The 22,665-nt window shown below is 42.1% G+C and overlaps 1 protein-coding gene across 2 annotated transcripts in view; it reads right to left on the bottom strand.

The window, feature by feature from the left end:
- phactr3a (phosphatase and actin regulator 3a) overlaps positions 1-22,665 on the bottom strand; it is a 46,971-nt gene that overhangs the window by 1,592 nt on the left and 22,714 nt on the right. The window contains exons 2-9 of one of the 2 annotated variants that reach the window (XM_049582279.1): positions 17,172-17,336; positions 12,246-12,413; positions 11,473-11,688; positions 8,638-8,866; positions 8,151-8,401; positions 5,635-5,788; positions 586-641; positions 136-197 (exon numbers count right to left, since the gene is read on the bottom strand). In XM_049582279.1, the coding sequence (XP_049438236.1) occupies positions 136-197; positions 586-641; positions 5,635-5,788; positions 8,151-8,401; positions 8,638-8,866; positions 11,473-11,688; positions 12,246-12,413; positions 17,172-17,336 (1,301 nt within the window). The remainder of the gene's footprint in view (positions 1-135; positions 198-585; positions 642-5,634; positions 5,789-8,150; positions 8,402-8,637; positions 8,867-11,472; positions 11,689-12,245; positions 12,414-17,171; positions 17,337-22,665) is intronic. The other variant, XM_049582280.1, reaches the window with a different exon arrangement.

Below are 22,665 nucleotides of genomic sequence, written 5' to 3'. Positions count from 1 at the left end.
TTGGACATTTACAACAGGCTGCTAGAAGAGTCTCCATGAGCTTTGTGCACAGTGTTCACTGAGCTGATAGTGTTTTGGTGTTATCAGAAACAAATGCTTTTAAATAAATGGAAAATATATTAACACACAATGTACCTTTCTGTTTAGCCGCTGTTTGATCTCTCTCCTTTCCTCTTGCTCTGTCTGATCATTTCTCTCTGGGGAAAAAAGCAAAACAGGGAAATTAGAAATTTACACTACATCAGCAAGTTGGCCTAAACATGAAATATACATATATATATACATATATATATATAAAGGCACTATAGGGTGGATTTATCACCAATAATGTTGATAAATTTGGTGTCAAATTCTGTAAGTCATAGGCAGAGTCTCTACAAATTCAGTCCCTACCAAGACAAGAAATGTGCACTCATGCGCTCTTCTGCTCCTGAATAATGTACCACACTGTGCAATCATTAATGCATCATCTTGACCTGGTTTGGTTGTGTTTGAGCGGATCTTTTTCACATTTCTATTTTTTTAATCATAAATATGAGTAATTGGGTGAAGAAATGGTAGTTTGGAGACAGAAAGTGAACTTACGTTTGAGGATGTTCCGACTCTCCAGCTCCTCCACATTCGGTCTCTGGCTCAGCCTCCTGCGGAGAAACACCAAAACCACGTTTTGAACCATTGTGGCTTGAGCTGTCTCTGTCTCTGTCTCTGTCCCTGTCTCTGTCCCTGTCCTGTCCTCTGTAAACCGGCTGTAGCTTCTTCACTGTGCCTTCTCGAGAGGAATCCCCTACGTCTCCATCTCGCATCCAAACCGCGGCTGTGATGCTTGGGCAGAGGCGCTCCCCACATCTGGAATAGTCGCAGAAGCGCAATTCTCTCGTTTGAGAATTCCCCACCAAATTATTTTGCGATGTCAATTTGCTGCATCTCAGATGCAGCCGCCGTGTTGGATTTACTCTGCACCGCTCCTCTCTACTATGAGACACAGACTACACTACAGGCGCTTTTCAACTGGGTCGTGATGGGCTGCTGGGGCGCGACTCCTCTAGTTTCCCCGGTTACTGCATGCATAATTTGTTGGAGGCGGAGCTTGGCAGGCTCCCACTCACGGAATCCCCAACCTCCTCCTGGTGTACTCTGGGCTAGTGGCACAGTCATTTTTACCCACGTTGTTGCACCAGTTTATTTTTATCCAAGTAAAATACACCTTTTTTTAAAGACAGGGAAATAATGTATCTCAAACTGGGAATAGAACACTTCATGGATAAAAACACTGTAGCCTCATCTATGATCTGATACAATTCCAATCTCCTTTCTTCCTCTAATGACCACGTTTAAATATTCACATCACACTTACAGTAATAGCCTACATTCATTTCAAGCTGTCATGTTCCCTCTCCATCAAAGCATCCAAAAGGTCTCCGAAATCAAATGTTTTCCTGGAGGCGCCTATGTGCGTGTGAACTATTCACACTCCACATAAATAATAAATGTGAGCTGCACAACAGAGCCCAGCCCCGAGACAGCATGTGGCACACTCCACAGCACACCTCCAGAGGTGGAAAGGACAGAGAGGGCAGAATGCCGCCACACAGCAGGACTCTCTTTATCCCATCACCCAAGATGACACCAGACACTTTATAGTTCTGTCCTGAAAAAGATCAAAGTTAGGTCACAGTGACTAAGACCTGGACACCCACAAGGCATGTGGCCCAGTGTGTGTGTGTGTGTATACCGCTAGGAACATGGGCACTGAATACCTACTAAAACCATTTTAGTCTTTTTAGCCCTGTTAAAACTGTTTCAGTGGGACTTGAACCAAGTTAAAACCATAATTGTGTGGCAACAGATGCCACCAGCAGAAGAAAAAAAAGCATCAGTGCTTCACTGTGTTATGTAACAAGCATTTGTCTTAGATTCTTTTTTCTACACTGGCAGAGGAGAGAGAGCTGGCTGCACTGACACAGAATCACACTTGTAGTTATCCATACAGTAATGAGTACAAGAATTCAGTCTGTGTTAATTAACACACGTGTGACTCAACATCCCGGAATGGCATGAGGAATAATTCAAAAGTTTGACTCCCCTCTTCTGGGAAATAAGATTAAAAATGGAAGACAAACACCCAGAAGGTGGTGTTGAACATTTCCTGCATTTAGCACATAATCAGCAGGTGGGAGTTTGACTCATTTCTCCCTATTGGCTTTTTATCCTCCTTCTCCGTGAAGTTCCCCTTTTCATCAAAGCAGTTTTTTTTATCAAACCAGGCATGTTTTATGCCGCTATCTTAAAATCTCATCAGGTGGGGAACAGCCCAGCACGACGACGGCGACTCTTTGGCTTCACGACTGAGGGACGAGGTGTTGTCAGAGCTGTTACAGTAACACGTTTTAAACAGATGAAACAGAAAATCACTTCCAAAGCCCCAGCGAATACAACCATCCGCTGTATTATTGACCTGGCCGCCCGAGTTGCTTAGCAACTACACTCGGTATCTTTGAGACAATAGAGTCTTCCCGCAGAAATTCTCACTTCTCCCTAGCAACACACTAATGGGGATTTCACTACTGCACACAGAGCTGTATGTGCTTTACTGAAAGGCTGTGACTATTTTTAGAAAGGGACCACTTTCTCTGCTGGTGAGCTGAATAAATCAGAGATCGCTGACACTATTTTCGTAACACAGTTAGATGTTCTCTGTGAGCCACATGATGACAAAGCCCCATTACGGTGCTGCTCTCAGGTGACAGAAGATGGTTTATTTGGGATAAGTGAGATTATCACTGCCACACATTGACTCATAGCGCCTGTGTCTCTACATCCTGGTTTAGGATATGATTTCACAAATAAGATTTTGAAAAGGTATCCCCAGAATACCATGATGACGCATAAAGGCCTGTTGGCGTAAGGGTTTCCATTTCCCACTCAGGATGTTTCATCAACAAAATGAGTTAGAATAGAGAATCTAACTATGTCAGCCAGGGGAGGAATGAAGAATCCAAACAAAGGAATAAGAAAGCAACGAGTGGGTGGCAGAGGCTCTCAGTCTGTTCTTCTATTTCAGCTGCCAAGGAGATAAAATTGGCCATTCCCAGCTTTCTGCCTTTTAGTACAGTAACAGGTCCCTACCTGCTCCTCCCCCACTTTTATTTCTGCTGATATAACTCCCTGACAACACATTTGTGGAGGGGAGTGAGTGCATGGGGAAATGCATTATTGAACAGTGTCAGGAACTAAGATTAGAAACAGCGGAGTGCAACTGCAGCAGTGCCAGGCGGGGAGTCTCTAAAGATAGAAAGGTCATCTATCACTGACACAATGGACAGACAAGGTGTCATTATCAGCCACACGTCCTGATGGGATTTTCTGCTTGATAAGCAACAAACGTATCAGTAGGATTTCATTGTGAGCAGCAGATAGGATGGGAAAACGAGCAGATTGAATCTATGGTGGGAGTCAACCGGAGAAATCCAGAGGATTGTGTGATGGATTGTTTTGTCATTCACTCTGAATACTCAAGGGAAATTAGCTTTTTTCCCTCCTCCTTACCATGTTGAGCTATATTTAGCTAGGAGTTCCCTCCAAAATGGTGCAGTATGCCTTCAATTTATGCACACTGTAGGATGAAAAGGCCTTTTCTGCATATGCTTGACACCGTGGGTGAAGTAATAATATTCAAATAAGTTATTTAGAGCTTCAGGCTTTACAGATAATAACACCAGACGAAGCAGCAAACTTGAACAGCGGCCAGATGGCTTTCACATGTGCATACATTTACCACAGCCTCCGTAATCATACAGCAAATGTTTAAGGCTTTTTTTTAGCATCGTCAGCATGAAGCAAACAAACAGAGCTGCTGTAAGAATCATCGCTGATCCTCCTCAGATCTATTACTCTGAAACTTAAACAACCATAGATCCAGATCTTTATGTAACGAGCAGCTTCTCTCGCTGCTGTGCTATATGTGGAACCTCTGTCTTCAGCACACAGACCCCGCTGACTCTTATGCAAGACACAGTCGTGCTCCGTCCTCACCTTTATGTAAGCTGTTGTGAACACCTATACATTTCACAAACAACAATTAAAAAATGTTCTTCCAGTGAGTCTAAGAATAGACAAGAGTCAGTATTCTTAGTTGTCTCACAGGCAGACGATAGATCTCATTCTCTAGAAAGTGTGGGCGGCACTCACTGCCTGTCTGTGAGTTATTGCACAGCAGGTTATGTAATGCGGTGGTGTGCCCCTGATTTGATACGCTGGTGTTAAAAAACCTGGGTCTTGTGACACATTGGCTCACGAGACTGCTGCCATCAGTCTTTGCACGTCAAGTTTCTCAGTTGTATTAGAAAAACCAATTGTTCTATTAATGTCCTGGCAGGGGAGAGCGCAGATACAAACACCAGCGGTGCATCTTAAACAGGGAGTTTTCCTGGAAGCAGCATGTGTCTGTACGTGTTGCACTACAGAAACAAGTGTTGTTCTTTTGAGAGCATCCAGGTGTTTATTTAGAACGTGTGCGCCAAAGGACTTCTGGGACTTAAATCCATTTGTCTGCCTCAGTGGTTTGAATAGATACACCATTTCCCATATTTGGGAATCTTGTCAGTTTTGGTGGTTAAGTGCTATTCTGGAAAATAATAAAGGATTCCAAGTATGAGGATTGGCCCAGAGTAAAAAGCATTAGGCCTACACCCAAACAGTCTCCTCTGAGCAGATTACACAATATAATGTCTGTGCAAAACAATGAGATAATGTCTTTAGGTCATTTTTTTATCTCACCTCCTACTGTTATATTATGTAACTGAAGCAATTAAGCTTACACGTTTACCATGCAAAAAGCATCACCTGAACCAGTTTTGCAGTGTTGCACCGTGTTTAACACACACATCATTAAAGGGCACCTATAATGCTCATTTTCAGGTTCACTTGTATTTTGTGTTTCTACTACAACATGTTAACATGCTTTAACATTCAAAAACCAGTTTATTTCCCCCCTACTGGAACACCTGTATTCACCCTCCGTCTGACAAAGCTCCATTTTAGTGCCTGTCTCTGTAAGCTTGGTCTGCTCTGATTGGTCAGCGTTTCCAATTCAACCCAATTTTACATAGTGGCCAAAAGTGGAATTACACCATACAGGTCCATCATGTGGGCCATGCGGCACGGTGGAATCGGTGGTTAGCATTGTTGTGTCACAGCAAGAGGGTTCCTGATTTGAACCTTGGGTGGGGGAGCCCATCTGTGCAGAGTCTGCATGTTCTCCCTGTGTCAGTGTGGGTTTTCTCCAGGTACTCCAGCTTCCTCCCACAGTCCAAAGACATGCAGGTTAATTGGTGACTCTATATTGTCAGTAGGTGTGAATGTGAGTGTGAATGGTTTTCTGTCTCTATGTGTCAGCCCTGTGATAGTCTGGTGACCTGTGCAGGGTGTACTTTGCCTCTCGCCCAATGTAAGCTGGTATAGGCTCCACCCCCCCAACATTAACAGAAAATAAGGAGAAGCATAATAGGTCCCCTTTAACCAACTGCAGAGTAACATTATATTTAAGCAAGGACAAAGAGGAATTCTGTTACTGATATTATTAAAACATTTCACACTAATACTCCAGAGACATGTAGAGAAGATTTTATGTCTTACTTGGCAAGTTTCATTTCAATCTGCTGGCGAATTTCCTGGCGCTCCTGGTCGCTCCTGGCCGGGAAGATATTCCTGTCTTCCAATTCCTGCTTGCTGGGCCTGTTTCGTAGTTTGACAGCCAGCAACTCCTTCCTTAGCCTGCGAGGAAGTGTGCCTGCAACCATGCGTACACACGCGAGAACACACAGGAAACTCTGTTATCACCCTTTGTAGACTCTTTGTAAGAACCACAGTGTTTCCTTCCATTTTTATTTGCATATCTTAACTGTATGGAACATCATGATGTAAATGAATGAAATCATCTTTCCTATTCCTCATCACAAAAGGGTCCATTACCATTTAATCTGAGCAGACATCCACACCATGTGACTGTCACTTACACGTATGTGTTTTCTGTTGTTGTTTCTCTGTGCTGCAGCAAATTGGATGTGGAATTAAACAATGACGATTACAGTAAGTGCTAGCTCGCAACTTTAAGGACATTTGAGAGTGTTCACATCTATATAACGGTACCACTCATGGCCCCTTTTATATGTAATTATTTTTAAATGTGCGGCTTATATCAGATTCCTGTGTAAACTGATCATGATTATGAACTGAGCTGGATGTGCAAAAGAACAATGACAAGGACATCGCATGCAGCTTCCTGTCGTACGGACGTGAACACAGAGGCCACTTATGTTGTCAATTAAGGTTGCATTTACACGTTGATGTGCAGATGAAGCCACCAAATTCGTAAGCAGATGAGAATGAGGATGAAGATGAGGAGAAAGAGTGCTGAATTTTTAATTAGGGCTTTTTGTTGAGCAATGGCTGCTATGTCTGTATGGAGGTGTGGGTGTATGCGGAGCAGGAGCCAGCAGTGGTGGGATTGTGACATGAATGGCTTCAAAGGAACTGATTTCATCCCAAATTTCAGGATGTAAAGGGCTATATTTAACTACATCTGTTAGTGTGACTACACATGATGTGAGTTGTGACTAACATCAATCTGTAGTGACGTAAAAGTTGCGTGAATTCTGAAAGGACTGCAAAGAATCAATTTAAGCAAACATATAAACACACAAAATGGCTTTTAGGCATATCCAGATTGTAGCCACATTGATTTTAGGAAGTCTGGACAAACCACATTTAGACGTTTGCGATTCAGATTGGATTTCTACAGGTGCTCTTGCAGTCCAAATCGGATTTCAAAGTGTCTTTGAATGCAACACATAACAACGACATTAAATCCAGAGTGACAGAAGAGCTGAGCAGCTCCGTGCTGCTATCAGCAGAGCACTAAAGAAGCAAACATGAGGAACAACAGTCTATAGACAGAAACACTTTTTGTAGGGAGAAATAATGAACCTCCATTTCTTGTGTGTCTGTGTTTGAAAGCAGCATCACGAGCGTTGCTACAAAGCTACTGACATCTTTGTTGTTACCACAGCAACTTATGCAGACAGGTTGGTGATGTCTGGACACACAAATCTGATCTGATTAATTGCAAAGTCTGGACAGTCTGTCTTCAAGATCTGATTTGAGAAACAAATCTAATTTGCATTCAGTCTGAACATAGCCACAGTGGCCCAAATCACAGAAACAACACATTCTCCGACCTCGTCACATATTGACGTTTGGTCATGGACTTTCCATGTCCACATTCTGGGACACCGTGTCAAGTTCTGCCTGTTACATGCATTGTCCTCTTTCAAAATACACTTCCGTTTTCACAGGAAATTTAACGTTTGCATTCAGTCACTTTTAAAATAAACGCATTACGTTGGTACAACACCGCAAATTGATGTTTTTTTTTCCTTCAACAACAAATACACATGGTTGGATTAAGGCAACAAAAGCACATGGCTACGTTCAGGACAAAAGAACAGGGTTTGAATTTAGAATCTTATGGGACACAAACACCACTCTCTCGGGTGAAAGTCGGTGTTTATTGGACCCATCCACCACAAGTCCCGCCCACTCCAGTCAGACTTTGCCACCTTAACTTTCATCCTTGTCTCTCTGCGCTTCCCCCTAATGCCGCTGGGCGCCATTAAACCATAACGACAACCGGCCACATATCATGCCAACGTCAGAGGTCGCCTTTTTTTGTTTGTTTGTGATGCCGCAAGTCATTGCCCGTGCACCAGGTTTAGACGACTTCAGAGTTAGACCTGGCTTGTTTAAAAGATGAGATGACATGTGATTTGTGCTGTTCACACTATTATGAAAAGAAAAGAAACAGATCAGAGCAAAAGAAAAAAAAGGGGGGGTGGGCCACTTTCACTTTCAGTCTGAAAACAGCCATTTCATCCACTGATGAGATAATTCATGCCACTTTATACTGTGCAAATTTCCAAACACATTTTTATTTTAATTAATTTCATTTAAGTGAAACTCAGCACTGTAACCTCATATCCATTGTTCCACTTTAAATCCAGTTTATGCAGCAAAGAGCCAAAACTAAAACAAAAACTATGTGAAAGTGCTCACAGACTGCATTGTGAATCATAGTTTTAAGCTCTCCAACCCACCAGAGATGACGGAGTCATTCCAGCCGTCCAAGTCGGTGGGGAGGCCTGAGGTGTTGGAGAAGCACTGGTCCAGCCGCACGTTCTCCTTATTCTCCTCCGCCTCCTTCTTGGGCCAGTCAGACCCTCCGCCCCCCACACAACCGCCCCCAAAAGGTGATGTGTGTTGGCTGTCAGAGCTGCAGGAGCGAGAGAGCCGGCCGTCTGAACACCACAGCCTTGGCGGTGAGCCCTGCTCACACCCTTCGTGGACACTGAGGAGATACAGGGAGGAGGGAAACATAGTATTAATGTAGTAATGATTAAATATACAAAATTTCAAGGGTGTCAGTTTGGAGCAAACTTCATTACAGTCACCAAATCCATCAAAGCCAGCAATATCGTCACCATTCAGACTGAGACAAGCAACATATTTGTTTTTCCCAGTCCCAGTATGTCTGAGTGAGGACGCTAATAAGAACAGATGTGTGGGGTCAACCTGAGGACTCACCTCTCCTGTCTGTTCTTGGAAGCGAAGGCTCTCTGCAGTTCCTCCATAATGCAGCTAGGAGGCATGGGAGGGTGCATCATATTGCCTAAATGTGGGGACCCTGAGGTGTTGGCCAGGGGCCCTCGTAGCGGCAGGGTCATTGAAACCATGCTTTCTGTGGCCCTGGGTGGAGGCTCCTTGGGGAGGTAGGAGTTGGGCAGGTGAGTGGGGAGTGACACAGGGCCTGAATCTGAAAGGGAGCAGATAAACACTGGAGGTTAATTCACACAATCTCTCTCTATTTTCTGTCATTGTCTTATCCTGATATTCATCTGCAGGCTCATGAGGGCTGGAGTTTATCGTACTGATACTGAGCTGAAGTCTGGGAAACACATTTACATTTTTACTTAGGGGGAATTTAGACTCTCCACTACAGCTGACTGGCACATCTGCTTCATATGAGGGGAAACAAACTCCACCAGTTTTCTTGCAGAGACACGAGAGAGCAAACTACTCTCCCAATCTGTGATCTGCAGTGTATCTACAGTATCTATGCTCTATTAAAAGTGTGGCTTAACCTAGTCAGTGTGTGCACAGGAGTCTATACTAACCTGAGTTACTTCAACTTTGGCTTTCAGACAAAGTGGTACCAGATTTAGGATTTGTCACAGTACACAATTAGTAACATGTCGAGCCATTGTGACCAGCCAGAGCAGCTTAATGCAGCTCTGGAATTCTAGCTGGAGAGCTGAACATCCTTCTTCCAAAAGATATTCCCTCATTTAGATTTTAGACAGTGGTGGTGAGGAACTGAAGAAATTTACTCCAGTGCTGTGCTTAAAGGTAACTTTGGTATTTTTCGATTTTTTAAATTGGTCCAGTAATGAGCAAGGGGGCTACAGACGACAGCGGCAAAACAGGCCATAAGTGTTTGTTTTTTCCACTGACAGGCTGAGATTATTATTAAAAGTGTTTGACAACATTATGGAAAGGATCCCTACAGAGATAGAGCTTTTGATTTGAGAGTGAGATTCTTTTTGTTTGAGCAGAAAGCAGCCCCAAAATCGCCTTTGCCAAATTCAAGAGACTCGATTTAACAAACAATCAGTAATTTTACTCAGTCAACAAAAGCAAAATAAAATTCATAAAAGCTGTCTTGGTTTGTCAGATGGATGTGAAAATATGTTGACTCTATACACGTTAAAATTATTGTTGATTTAAATAGAGTGTGGTGGGTTTGGTGATGGTGATCTTGGGGCTGTTGTGTATAAAAAAGATCTTATTCTTAAACAAAAGGGTCTATCTCTGTAGGGATCCTCACAATAATGTAGAGGCTTATAGTTGTAATCTGAGCATGTCAGTGGCAAAAACTAGAACTTTTGGTGGATGCACATTGACAGGTGAACATGCCCCGAGTGGTTCCATTGCAGCCCTCTCACTCAGTCCTGAACCAGTTTCAAAAATTGTTGTTCCCATTAGTCACTTTGACACAACACATGGGGAAATAAGGTGCAGGTGGAAAAATACAAAAGTTAAGTACCCTGGATCAACCCAGGACACACCCCTTCTTGCTCTATTGAATATAAATCCACTTTAAACTAAACAGTTGTCTGATTCACACTTTTGGGTCCAATTCTCTCTATACTATACAAAACAAATATCTGTTTCAGCAGTTTCACCTGGGAGAAATAAAGGTTTGTCTTACTTGTACTTTATATAAGTATTTCCATTTCATGCCAACATTTCATTTAATTACTGAACTTTTACCACCACTACATTTATTTAACACCTGTTAGTTACTAGTTATTTTTTCAGATTAAGATCTGACAATAAAAAGTGATAACCTTATGAAACCTAGCACATTGTTCAACAGTAAATTAGTGGTTGTGAACCTTTTTGACTTGTGATCTCTTCATCTGAAGCAGTTTCTAGTTGGGGCTCCTTGTTAAATTTCAGATGTCAGAAGTGATATTTCTCCTCTGAAAATAATTGTTCGAGGCCCAAAAAGGTCAAACTGTCCAATAGTTTACAAAAAAGCAAATTTTTTTTTTTTTTTAAAGATATTTTTGGGGGCATTTTGCCTTTAATAATGGACAGGACAGGTAAGTTTGAAAGAGGGAGAGAGGGGGGGGGGATGATATGCAGCAAAGGGCCACAGGCTGGACTCGAAGCGGCAACAGCCTTGTACATGGGGCGCCTGCTCCATCCACTAAGCCACTGACGCCCCCAAAAAGCAAATATAAGAGAAAAGTCCACATTAATAAGTACAACTTTGTGTAGCAGAACTAATTTCTGTTTTATTCCTTCCTATTAATCATCTCATGACCCCTCAGATTTATCTTACCGACCCCCAGTTTAGAAACCGCTGGACTGAACTGCCTAAACTAAACTGTATAGTTTTAAGTTGCAGTAACAGTAAAATGCTGCTTATACATTCATGTATCAGTATCACCAATCTAATTGTAATATATTTGTCACAGGGGTACCAAAAGAGCACTTTTGATAGCTTAGGTATATTTTGCTCATCTGTACTTTCATTTGAGCAGAATTCTGAACTTTTACATGTAATGGAGTATTTTTACATTGTGGTTTTACTTATGTAACTTAAGTAAATAGCATAGCAATAGTATCTGGTGATGTGCACAAGGTATGACTTATATCATTTTCATACACATTAAACCATCCAGTGACCCCCTGTATGTAAACATTTGCATTTGTTATCTTTCTTTTCATTTATTCAGCATTTCTTAACTTTTCACTGACCTGTCATTCAAACTGAGCAGTAACAGGTTTTACACAGCTTCTCTGTGAATGCACACTTACTCTATGACCTGTCCTTAACCTCTCAGCACTCACCATCTCCAGCACTCAGCTGGGGCAAAAGTTTCGGAGGTACTTGTGGTGGGGACGTTCCTGGAGGAATCTCTTCCTCTGGTCTGTCTTCCAGCTGCTCGCCCACGTCCTGCAGCCCCTCAGGTAAATCTCCTTCAGGGTGCACCTCCTCGCCTCTCTCCTCCTCCGTTAGTGGTACATTCTCCTCCACCCGTTCACAGTCCTGAAGAGGGGCAGCTACTGAAGTACATTAACGAAGGGTTAACGAAAGCAGTTAAAATGTAGGTATAATTGGTTTGGCTGCAACATTTTGCCAAGCTGCATTGTGACATTTTCTAATATGTCACACTGGAACGTACTGTATTGTGCTGGTTTTGTGTATAAATATGCATAATGTAGACCTCTTACGGCAGATAGGAGTTGAGGCAAAGAACATCATTGAAATGTCTTTGCTGCCCTCTAATGGTATATGTGTAGACAACTGACACACACATGTTTCATCAAGCTTTGTGGATAACATAAAAAATGAAACAGGCACACCATTAATGAATTCAAACCCTTAGTTATGATACATACATTTAAACCTTATTAAATTATATCATGACAGTAAAATTTCTCCATCTTCATTCATAATGGTTTCAAAGCAATCTTACACACTCCCATATTGATCTACAATTAAGCTGTGGAAAAGACACTCAGCCACTTTACTAATCCATTTTCCCCTCATCTGTTGCTTTTGCAGCTCTATAATGTTTATTGATCAGCTGACTCTGAGTACAGCGAGGGCTCGTCCTTACCTGGAGGGGGAAGCTCCTCCTCAGGACCAAGGTACTCCACACTGCTCACTGTGAGGTTTGGGTTCAAGGGTCCCCCGAATCCTCCGAGCAGGACTGCACCGTCTGAGCAGCAGCCCTGTGTAGGGGAGTTGGGGTCGTGGCATAGAAGACCGCTGGATAATGCTACATCTGTGAGAGGGTAAGGGTAGAGACGTATGTCATGATTTCTGTGTTGTGGGTAAACAAAATAAATATGAATTATCTCCAGGAATAGAGGGTGATTTCTCATATTGATGCTGAACCTTTTGTTAATAATCTCATCTCTTTCTATGTTTCTCTTCTCAGACAGCTGATCTATATGGTTACAATGAAACAGCATTTTGGGACCATTTTATTTCCTCTGTGTGAGTATTGCCTGTTAAATTGGGAAGGAATGATTTAAGTAAGGGATAATATAAACCCCTTTAGGATGATTCAGGATGATGCAACACCCTGACAAAGTTTATTTTAGCAAAAATGACCTGCTAGCTGCACATTATCCTACTTATTACACCACTACGTAAGAAATAAATCAATAATTTGACACATTTTATTTAAAAATTATTTAATTGATTTATCTGAGGAATATCCCCAGAATCAGATCATTCATTTCCATCAAACATCTGGACACTGTTATTTATGCATTCATAACCAGTCTTGTAGATAACTGCAATTCCTTGCTCTCTGGCATCAGTAAAAAAAAATCCCTCTCACGCCTCCAGCTAATCTAAAACTCTGCTGCCAGAATCCTGACTCGCACTAGAAAACATGACCAGATCGCACCGACCCTGGCCTCCCTACACTGGTTACCTGTTACTTTTAGAATTGATTTTAAGATTTTATTGATTACTTACAAAGCCCTGAGAGGCTTTGCTCCAAGTTATATAACAGATCTATTACTGCCCTACTTTCAGTCTCGCACCCTGAGAGCCTCAGATGCATCTTTTCTTGTTGTTCAAGGTCTCGATTAATTCACAAAATTGACAGAGCCGTTGCAGTCAGAGCTCCTCGACTTTGAAATGACCTGCCTGAGGAGATCAGGGCTGCAAACTCAGTTTCATCTTTTAAATCACTTCTGAAAACCTACTTGTTTAAATGTTAAATGTTGTTCAATGATTTTAACTTTTTTTTTATTATTGTGTGTTTTTATTATGTTATTTGTATTCTATTACTATTGATTTTATGTTGTTTTATTGCTTTGTCTTTTATTTGGTTTTGTAAAGCACTTTGTAACTGTGTTTTGAAAGGTCCTATATAAATAAAGTTTATTATTATTATTATTATTATTATTACATTTCTTCAAACCACATATAGGTTACATTTGTATGTTATTATGTCATCTGTTTAGGCACAAAAGCGACTTGGTTATGGTTAAGAAAACATCCTGATTTGGTTTAAATACCAGCTGTCATGGCACTATTCTCAGTGAAAAACAGAGATGGGTCGATAAAACACAACTGACTTTGTTGTCTGTGGTCTCAAACAATGGTCTGCAGTTTGTCAGGTGTCACGCCATCCACCACCCCCTCCACCTCCACATGACAAAGTCAGCTCATACACTATGGCACTTTAGAAATGTTGATATGACACATATGAAATGTACAAATGTAACATATATGTGGTGTGAAATGTACAATGCCAGTGTTTCTTTTATTCTTTATGTATGTATTTATATAAACTTTATTTAACCAGAAAACCCTCTTGAGATTAAAAATCCCTTTTACAAGCGTGTCCTGGCCGAGACCGGGAGCTATATATGTTACAGACAACATAGAACAAAAACACAGAATAGGATTACTACAGAGAAAAGCCAAAGAGCATGTGAATATATAATAGAAGTGCACCATAAAAATGCAAAAAGGGCAACTACACATGATGACAAAGACCAGCTGAGATGCACCGTGACATTGGCATATAGAAGACTGTGTACAAAAATCCTGCAACAGTGCTTTGAAACGGCTGAAAGGAACCAAAGAGTGCAACTCTGCATACATAAATGCTAGCTTGCCAAACTCCGTACCTACCCTCGGCACAGACAATAAAAACATGTTTTGAGAACACAGAACATAGCCATTTTCAATTTTTTGCTTGATGTAAACACATAAGTATGCTGGAAGTAGGCCAAGAAGAGCTTTGTGTTCAGGAGAATACCAATGAAAAAGTCTAGGAAATTGTAAAGAGAGCCAGCCAACCCGAGCATACAAGATACAGTGAGTGGGCTGCCGTGATCAGAGCTGCGTCCACAGCAGCAGTTTGCTATTCAGAAATAACAGATTATGGTTTATTGGTTTGAGGATTTATTTCCACCTTTTGCACTTTGATTTGGAAGTGACACCAGACCTTTTAATGAATAGATATGTAAATGATTTGTTTTTTCAATAAATGTATATATTGTGGTGGAGGATTAGGCCATGGCAGGTCCAGCTACTGGGAGGACAGACTGAGACAAGCTGCAATGGACCTCTGATGTGACCAACTGTCATTTCATGAAATGACTCTTTATGTCACCTTGATGTGATAGCACTCTCCATTACAGCCAGAGCATCACATTAAGCCATGTGTTCAGCAAATATAAGCCCAACACACTGTAGGTACCTGCTCTGACTGCTTTAAAACACAAGCACACAAGGTGACTTATACAATGACCATCTGATCTGATAGTGTTTTATCATTTTACAGAATTTATTTGTCCATAATAATGATTAAAAGAGCACAGTAGCTAAGATTAGCCTGATAGCTTGTGTCTGTTACCATTACATTCCAGTCACAGAGCTAAGCATACAATCTTCCAAAAAATAAATACCAGGCAACATTTGAAAAGCCCCAAAGGTCGCTTAAGAAGGCTTACTGCGGCTCTGAGGGTGTTTCCGGAATACTCAAAGACTTGTCTAACCAGCTGGATGAAAAACTGTTCAGTTTGCTGCGTTTTTTTTCAATCCCCTCTTCCAAGTTGTGACTGTTTACTAATCCAGACAAAGGTGTTCGCTGGAAACAACATATGTTAATGCTCAGTTTGTACAACGTTAATCAAACGTAAAGCTTCTTCCATTTGGTTGCTTGTATGTCATATTTTCAAGCACAAATAGTGTGTAAATAATTTACTTGTATTGTCCAAAAAATAGTAAGTACGTATGTCATTTCTGACTTTGTGGACAGGAAATAGTGTCACAACTTAAAGGAATACTTCACCAACAAAATTACCATTCATTTTTACTTAAACCTTACTATTTAAAACACTTTCACATACCAGTAGCATGTAAGCGCCCAGGAGTTCAAACACATGTGCCAGACACACCACTTGTGCGTGCGTGAGATGCGAAAGTGTTTAAAAAAAAAAAAAGTAAGGCTTTAGTGAAAATGCATGTGTTTAGGAAGTACTTACTATACAACTGGATAAATGAGACTTGGATTATATTGAACAAGTTGTGAGACAGTTTGTTGACAGATGTTTTTCATACAGTTTTGCTGTTGTTAAAAGCATTTCATCAAGAATTTGATCTGTTTTTGGATTTTTCGTTCACTGTGGAGGCATGCAAGAAAAACAAGTTTTCTTCCCAAATAAGGCGTAACACAGAATGAGTAAATACTGTAAAACTTCAATTAATAGCCTGTGCTATTATTTGCTTAAATCACTGAAATCAACAGGCTTATATTTGGGATAGGAGTCTACATGGGACAGGCATTTATTTCCTGTCACACAAAACTGTTGCTCAGCAAAGTACAGGAAACACAATCATTTATACCAGTATGAATATTACTTGTCTAAGAATTAGGCTTCAGATAAAATATCAATCATGAATCATTCATTTTATCCAGCTCTGACAGACAGCACATCAGAGAGAGAGAAACACTCGTTTTACAGCCCCCTAGGATTACGGCACCTGACATACCAACACAACACCACTTTATCCTCTTATCCTAAACAGTACTCACAACTTGGATTATTTTTTATGAAAAACCCTTTAGATTCTTTAGATCTGAGGAGCCTTACGCACTACAGGAATATGACTAACTTGCAGGGTAATCAAGGAATGGACACATAATTTGAGGTAGCCAACAACCTGCTTTTACACATCTGAAGAACTTTTATAAAAATGAACTGCATGGCAACCAGACCGGGTGTCTAATTGAGACAGGAGTTTATTTGTCAAAATGTGTAGCCACACTGGGCTAGTATAAGGGACTGGGCATTTCACTGGGACTAGGCTTTTAATTGAAGTTTTACAGTAGTCATTTTGTATGTGAAGTAATCCCTCAAGAAACAGGTTAAAAATCCTTCGTGTTGCTCACCAGATATTTTATATATATTTTTTATACATATATATACAGATGGTTAACAAGTCCTTTTTTTGGGATCTGGAAATACCCTCAGAGTGTAGGTAAGATTAGAGGTAAACAACCGTATGTTTATCTCAAAGTTTGCTGGTTATTTATTATTTAAATTTGGATGCTTAACTTTGTGGCTCAAATGCAATAGTAAAACATGAGAGACAGCGGCTGTGTCTGATGAAACATATAATATTGGAACATAATTCATGGCGAAAAACTTACATTTCAGTATGTGTGATTTTGTGTAGATTTGCTACATTGTGCTACATTTTGATATGGGGCTTCCTCTCAGTTTTTTATGTGCACAATATGGTGCTGCATCTCAATGGCTTTAACAAAGTATAAAACTCTTTTCCGACATCATTATAAATTGACAAGGACTGACTTAATTCAAACAGTTGAAGCATGACTTGCCACATCTTTTCACCCACACCCTCTCGTTATCTCTTCCTAACCTAATTCATTAGCGGAGATGAGGAGAACTGTGGGCATTTGAATGTGTGTGTGTGGATGTGAACCAGGAAATCTACAGCCCCTCTCCATTAATGTCACCCACCATCCACCCATCCCACACTTTACCTGTGGAACTCTGCTTGAGCTTCTCATTTTTCTTTTTCCTCCACTTCCAGGGCTTGAAGATGCGCCCCAGGGTGGCCAGTTTGCTGTTACGTCGGATGGGTGGAGTGTGGACCCCTGTCACCAGGCAGCCAGTCCTTAGCACCCTCTGCTGGTCCACCAGCTCTACTGCAGTGACAGTAGAGTTAGGAAAGAGGAGAAAGAAGGAGAAAGAAGTGCAGGAGGATGAGATGGGGTAAAGAAAGAGTGGGTGTGGGTTTGTAGAGGAGACGGGTCAAAAGCAGGGAAAGAGAGCAAAGAGAGGACAAAGTGGAGAGAGAGTATGAAGGTGGGAATACAGGGATGAAGAAAGAAAAATGGAGCGTGAGAGGAGACAGAGAGAGAGAGCACAATTAGTATGCTCACCTTACTGAATAAACCATGATGGACTCCAAGTGCTGAACAGATTGAATTAGAAAGACTAATTTGATCAAGGCACACTCCCTCACGGCTGTTATATCCCCGCGAATCCCTCCCTCAGAGCCACGCGTCACGTATCAAAATAAATATCCCTCACAGTCCAAATTTGGAGGGAACATAAGAGACACAGACACAGACAGCCTCACAACACTACAAAAAGATGCATTTCCCCGGAGACCAACAGGTGTGCCAGCCTCAACGCTTTCCCAGAAACAGCGTTAGACTCGGCTGCCTCGTAAAAAAGAACTGATTGTTTTATTGTGTCAGCCTTATTTTTCCTAATATACAGCTCCTCTGCTACATATTTATGCTCTCTGTCTCAGCTCTCAGTCAAGTGATCAGTGTTGTCAGGAGGTGCACATAGCTCTGCAATATGTTCCATGATGCCTCTGAAACAGGAGCCAAACATGGGGAGCATGCAGTGTGTTTGGATCATTTCATCCCACAAAGCCATGGTGACAGTGTGTGTCTGAGGATGATGAACCAGTGTTGTAATACTCATGATCGGTCTCAAGACCACTTTTTGAAGGTCTCGGTCTGGTCTCGGATTAGCCGCATTTTTACTTGATCTTGTCTCTGTCTCACACAAAGAGGATTCTGGATCTTATTTCAAGAGCAGTCAAGACCCACACTTGTGGGGATGTCACAAAAGTGTCTGTGCATAAAAGGAGTCTCGAATAAAGACGGGTAAGCTGAGTTCAGCTTCTTAGTGTTTGTATCTTTTTACTTAAAGAAATCAAAGCAAAATTCCCACATATAATTTTGAGCTCTGTCATTAGTTTATCAAGATATTTCTCATGGAACACTTACACATGCACACATACATACAATATGGCAACAAAGGAGATGAATGGAGAGGAATCTTCTTTTGTTTTCTGTGGGTGTTTTTATGGAAATGTGGATCTTTCCGATCAGTTTGAGGAGTGCCTGTGGTTATCTTAATGGTTATCCTGCAGTGCGGGACTTTCACTGGTCTGCCTTTGGTCATGACTTGGTCTCGGTTGAGGAGGCTGTGACTACAACACTGGACTGAACCACATGTGGTCCTGGTTATGTTATCTTTTGCACGCAGTCAAATTCTTTTTCACCTTTTTTTGGATCCCACCAAGTTCCCAAAAAGTGCTGGCTGATTTTTCAGGGTTCCACATAAAATGAATTTAAAAAAGCACAACTTAAAAGACACAGAAATACACAGAAAGCAGTAACTAAGCTGATTTTTGCAAATCAAAGTGGAAAAAAATGATAAAAAATGATACAAATACAATAAAAAGCAACAAGACAAAAAGAAATATGACAAAGCTCCTACAGTAACAATAACTAAAACTACATCTGTGTGAGCTTCAGCAGATTTAGTTCATAAAAGGACATACACAAACAAAAACAAGTGTGAGAATATGCAGCAGTATATGATGACAGATATTGATATTAATTCATCTATGAGCTGTCCCCATCTTCTGTGCAGCCATTCCTGCACAGAGAGCCTTTTTCTCTCTTTTAAGGAAGCGTATATTTCAATGAATGATGGCTGTGACTCATATCAGGCAAAGTGTGGGTCTACAGAACCATGTGTGAACATCGCTGCTGGGCTCTAGTCACAAAGAGAGCCAAGAAAGAGGAAACGTACAATAATTTCCATGTATTTAAGAGCTACATGCGTCAATGTGACAAAAATGCAGCGCTATCTGCCTTCGGGAGGCTGGTATCTTTGTTCAAATATTCAGCTGAGGAGGAGGCAAGGATTTGTGATGGGGTGGGGGGGGGGTGGCAGAGTGGCTCGGGGTGTGATGAGGAGTACAGTGATGGAGGAGGGAGGATACAGCTGACTCCTTTTCATGCTTTTTTTTTCTTTCTTTTTTTTTTTTTTTAATTTTGCAGCCACTTGCCTCTGCCCTCAGGCACATTGGTGGGGAGTAGAAAGAGGATGGTGGTAGTGCTTGGGGGGGAGGAGAGGAGAAACAAGGAAAGGAAAGGAAATAAGGAGAGGGGAGGAATGAAGGAGATGAGAGCCAATAAAGAAGTGGAAAGAGAGAAGAAATGAGGACAGGGGAGGAAAGAAAAGGAAAGATGGTGGCTGAAGGAAAAGGAAGTGAGAAATGAGGAAAAGGAGATTCAAGAAAGAAGGAGAGGAGAGGAAAGAAAAGGTGGCGACAAGCAGGAGGAAAAAGAGGGAGAAACAAGCAGATGGGATGAAAGGAATAAACATCAAAAGGACAAGTCGTGAAAACAGAGGGAGAAGTAAAGGAAAAGATGAGATGAAAGGAGATGATTTCCAATTTGACCCTAACAGTTACTTGAAACAGGTCAGTTGACCATGCGCACCCCTCCCATGGTGTCATCATCACTACTGTCACACAAGCAGCGTGACAGACGTGGCGCCGCGCGCAGAATCCAGGTCAAGCTTGAAGGAAACGCACCCAGTCGCGCAGAGAGAGAGAGAGAGAGAGAGAGAGAGAGAAAAGCTTAAGAGAAGGAGAGGGGGAGCAGGAGGGGTAGAGGCGTTGTGTCTGTGTGAGAGGGAGAGTGTGTGTGTGTGTGTGCCTGTGTGTGTTAGAGAGAGAGAGAGAGAGAGAGAGAGAGAAGCGAAGGGGAGAGGAGGTGGGGTCAGGCCCGCTGCTGTTGCCATGGCGACCACATCCACATCCAGATGCTGCCGCAGCAGTGGGAGCCAGCGGGAGGAGCGAGTCGGTCTGTAGCTTAGAGGAGAGGAGAGCAGAGGAGCCCCCTGCACAGACACTGCCTGCCACATCTAAAGCCAGTGGCAGCACCCAGTGCATTGTGGGTAGGGGGGTGAAGCCACATGGAGGACGAGATCTGTCTGCGTTTTTGAAAGAGGGAAGGAGATGGGTGGGGTGGGATGGGGTGGAGAAAGGGGGATTCCAGGGAGAAGAGGCGAGAAGGAGGGATGGGAGGGGGCTGTTGCTATACGGAAGAGCTTGCAGGAGAATCTGGGCTCGTCCAATCACGGAGCAGCTATTTATAATGCATATCAAGTAACTCTTCATTTTTCATAGAAGGGGTGGTTGTTCAGAGAAAATGACAGGAGCACGGGAATTAGGTGAAAACACATGCATGCACACGGAGATTTCTTTTATGCACCGGATGAGGATGTATCAAAATGTGTGTCAGATAAGCATGAATGGACTACATGCACCATGTGGCAATGATGTGCTATTCTAATTAATATGCTAATGCAAATAGGATTTATTAAATCCATGTGTCATGCTGATGCAGTAGACCAGTAGCCCGTTTGCTGTAGTCCTCTCCCACCACAAGCCTGCACACTGTAATTCCAATCAGGTGGTGGCGTCACGGCTTTACACAAGTTAAAAGATTAAATTCCCCATAGGAAAATATAACATAATTCATAAATGACCCGGGGAGTGCAGGCAAATATAAACTTAGCATGCCACACTCTGTGCTGCATTAGTGCAGCGAGAACTCCAAAATGATTTAAGAGTGGAATAAAGTAGGCAATATGATAATGTGACTTGGCAAGAAAACTACATCAGAGTGTTAGTGTGCCACCAGGGACCACACCCCACTTAACCAGCTTGTCAGCACATTCGGGAGCATAAGATCTCTCCCCACGTGCACACACCGAGCACTTCCCCCATCCCAAGTGCTTCAGATGAGCATACCAACAGGAATATGCTCTATTACAATACAGGAAGTCTAAAACTGAAAGTGACAAACACAAAAGCAAAAAAACTACAACTCTGAATCTGTCTGTGACCTTTAGACATTTCACAGTGAGAGGGATTCACACTGAGGGGCAGGACGGTATCAGTGGCATAGTTTCAGCGCTGAGGTTTTATGAGGCAAAGCTTTTCTGAATCACCTCGTAGTAATGAGTGGGTTTGTGTTTTTAAAGCTCTCCCTGTAGTATTAAAAGACAAATCAGCACTCCAGGATTAATCTAGTAGTTCACTGGGATGCGAATTATGTCAATAAGTGTTTGCACCATTCCCCTGCAATGACAAGTGCATTGAACATTTAAGTGTGTATCATCTTGTTTTGCGAGCAGGTGTTTAAACCTCTCAGACACAATCAGCACGCAAATCTTTGGAATAGCGATGCTGAGAAGGCTTTGGAGGGCTGTCAAGTGACTCAGAAAATACTATTTACTACTATTACTATTACATAATGCACAATGCTATTTACAGCTTAACACGAGCACAGTCTGGTGCACTGTCTTGCACGGTAAAGTTCAACTTTGGCGACCTGTTCAGTTTATCATAGTTGAATTTTGCAGCAGTTCTAGCAGCATGGCTCAGTGTCAGTCTGTCAGTTGCTCTGTCAATTAATGTTCCCCCTCAGGATGACCTTTCAGAGCCATCAGCTTTTTAATTAGTCCGATTGTTTGGTTTATGACCAACTATTTCCCATCAGCCTCAGCTGTGCTTTGTCTTTCACACTAAGTGGGGTGGCTGTGGCACAGGAAGTAGAGCTGGTTGTCCACTAAGCGGAAGATGGGAGGTTTGATCCCTTCAGTCCACATGTTGAAAGATGCGTGGGGATGATACTGAACAGCAAATTGTGCTTAAGTGCATGTGGACGTCTAACTGATGAGCAGGTGGCCTTGAATGTAGCCCCCATCAACAGTGTATGAAAAGTTGTGTGAGTGGGTGAATGTTGCATGTACTGTAAAGCACTTTGATTGCACTTTGGTCAAAAGATTAGAAAGGTGTCTTGTTATGACACTGGAATTTCTAACTTCGATACAACACGGATACAGCTCTTGCTAACTTCCAAAAGCTGGTGGAGCAGTGCAGAAACTGCGGCTAGCAGGCTCTCTGTGAGCCAATTGAGGTGGGCTGCTGGGAAATTGCTGGGTGTTCAATCAGTAAAGCGCTGATGAGGTTAGGAGTAGCCAGAGCTGCAATGAGGAGGGCCATACGAACCGTTACTGAAGCCGCAAAGAAAGCCACTTGGTGGCTTTGGATAAAGAGGGCGAGCCTGTGGATTGCTGCTGCTGGGATACAATCCCGGGCTTGATCAACCCTGGATGGATCACCTGGGTGAGAGGGGTCTGATGTCG

This window comes from Epinephelus fuscoguttatus, linkage group LG7, assembly GCF_011397635.1.
Source record: "Epinephelus fuscoguttatus linkage group LG7, E.fuscoguttatus.final_Chr_v1".
In the NCBI taxonomy this organism is placed as follows: domain Eukaryota; kingdom Metazoa; phylum Chordata; class Actinopteri; order Perciformes; family Serranidae; genus Epinephelus; species Epinephelus fuscoguttatus.
The sequence above is the reverse complement of the archived record's forward strand: the minus strand, read 5'-3'. Positions and strand labels throughout refer to the sequence as shown.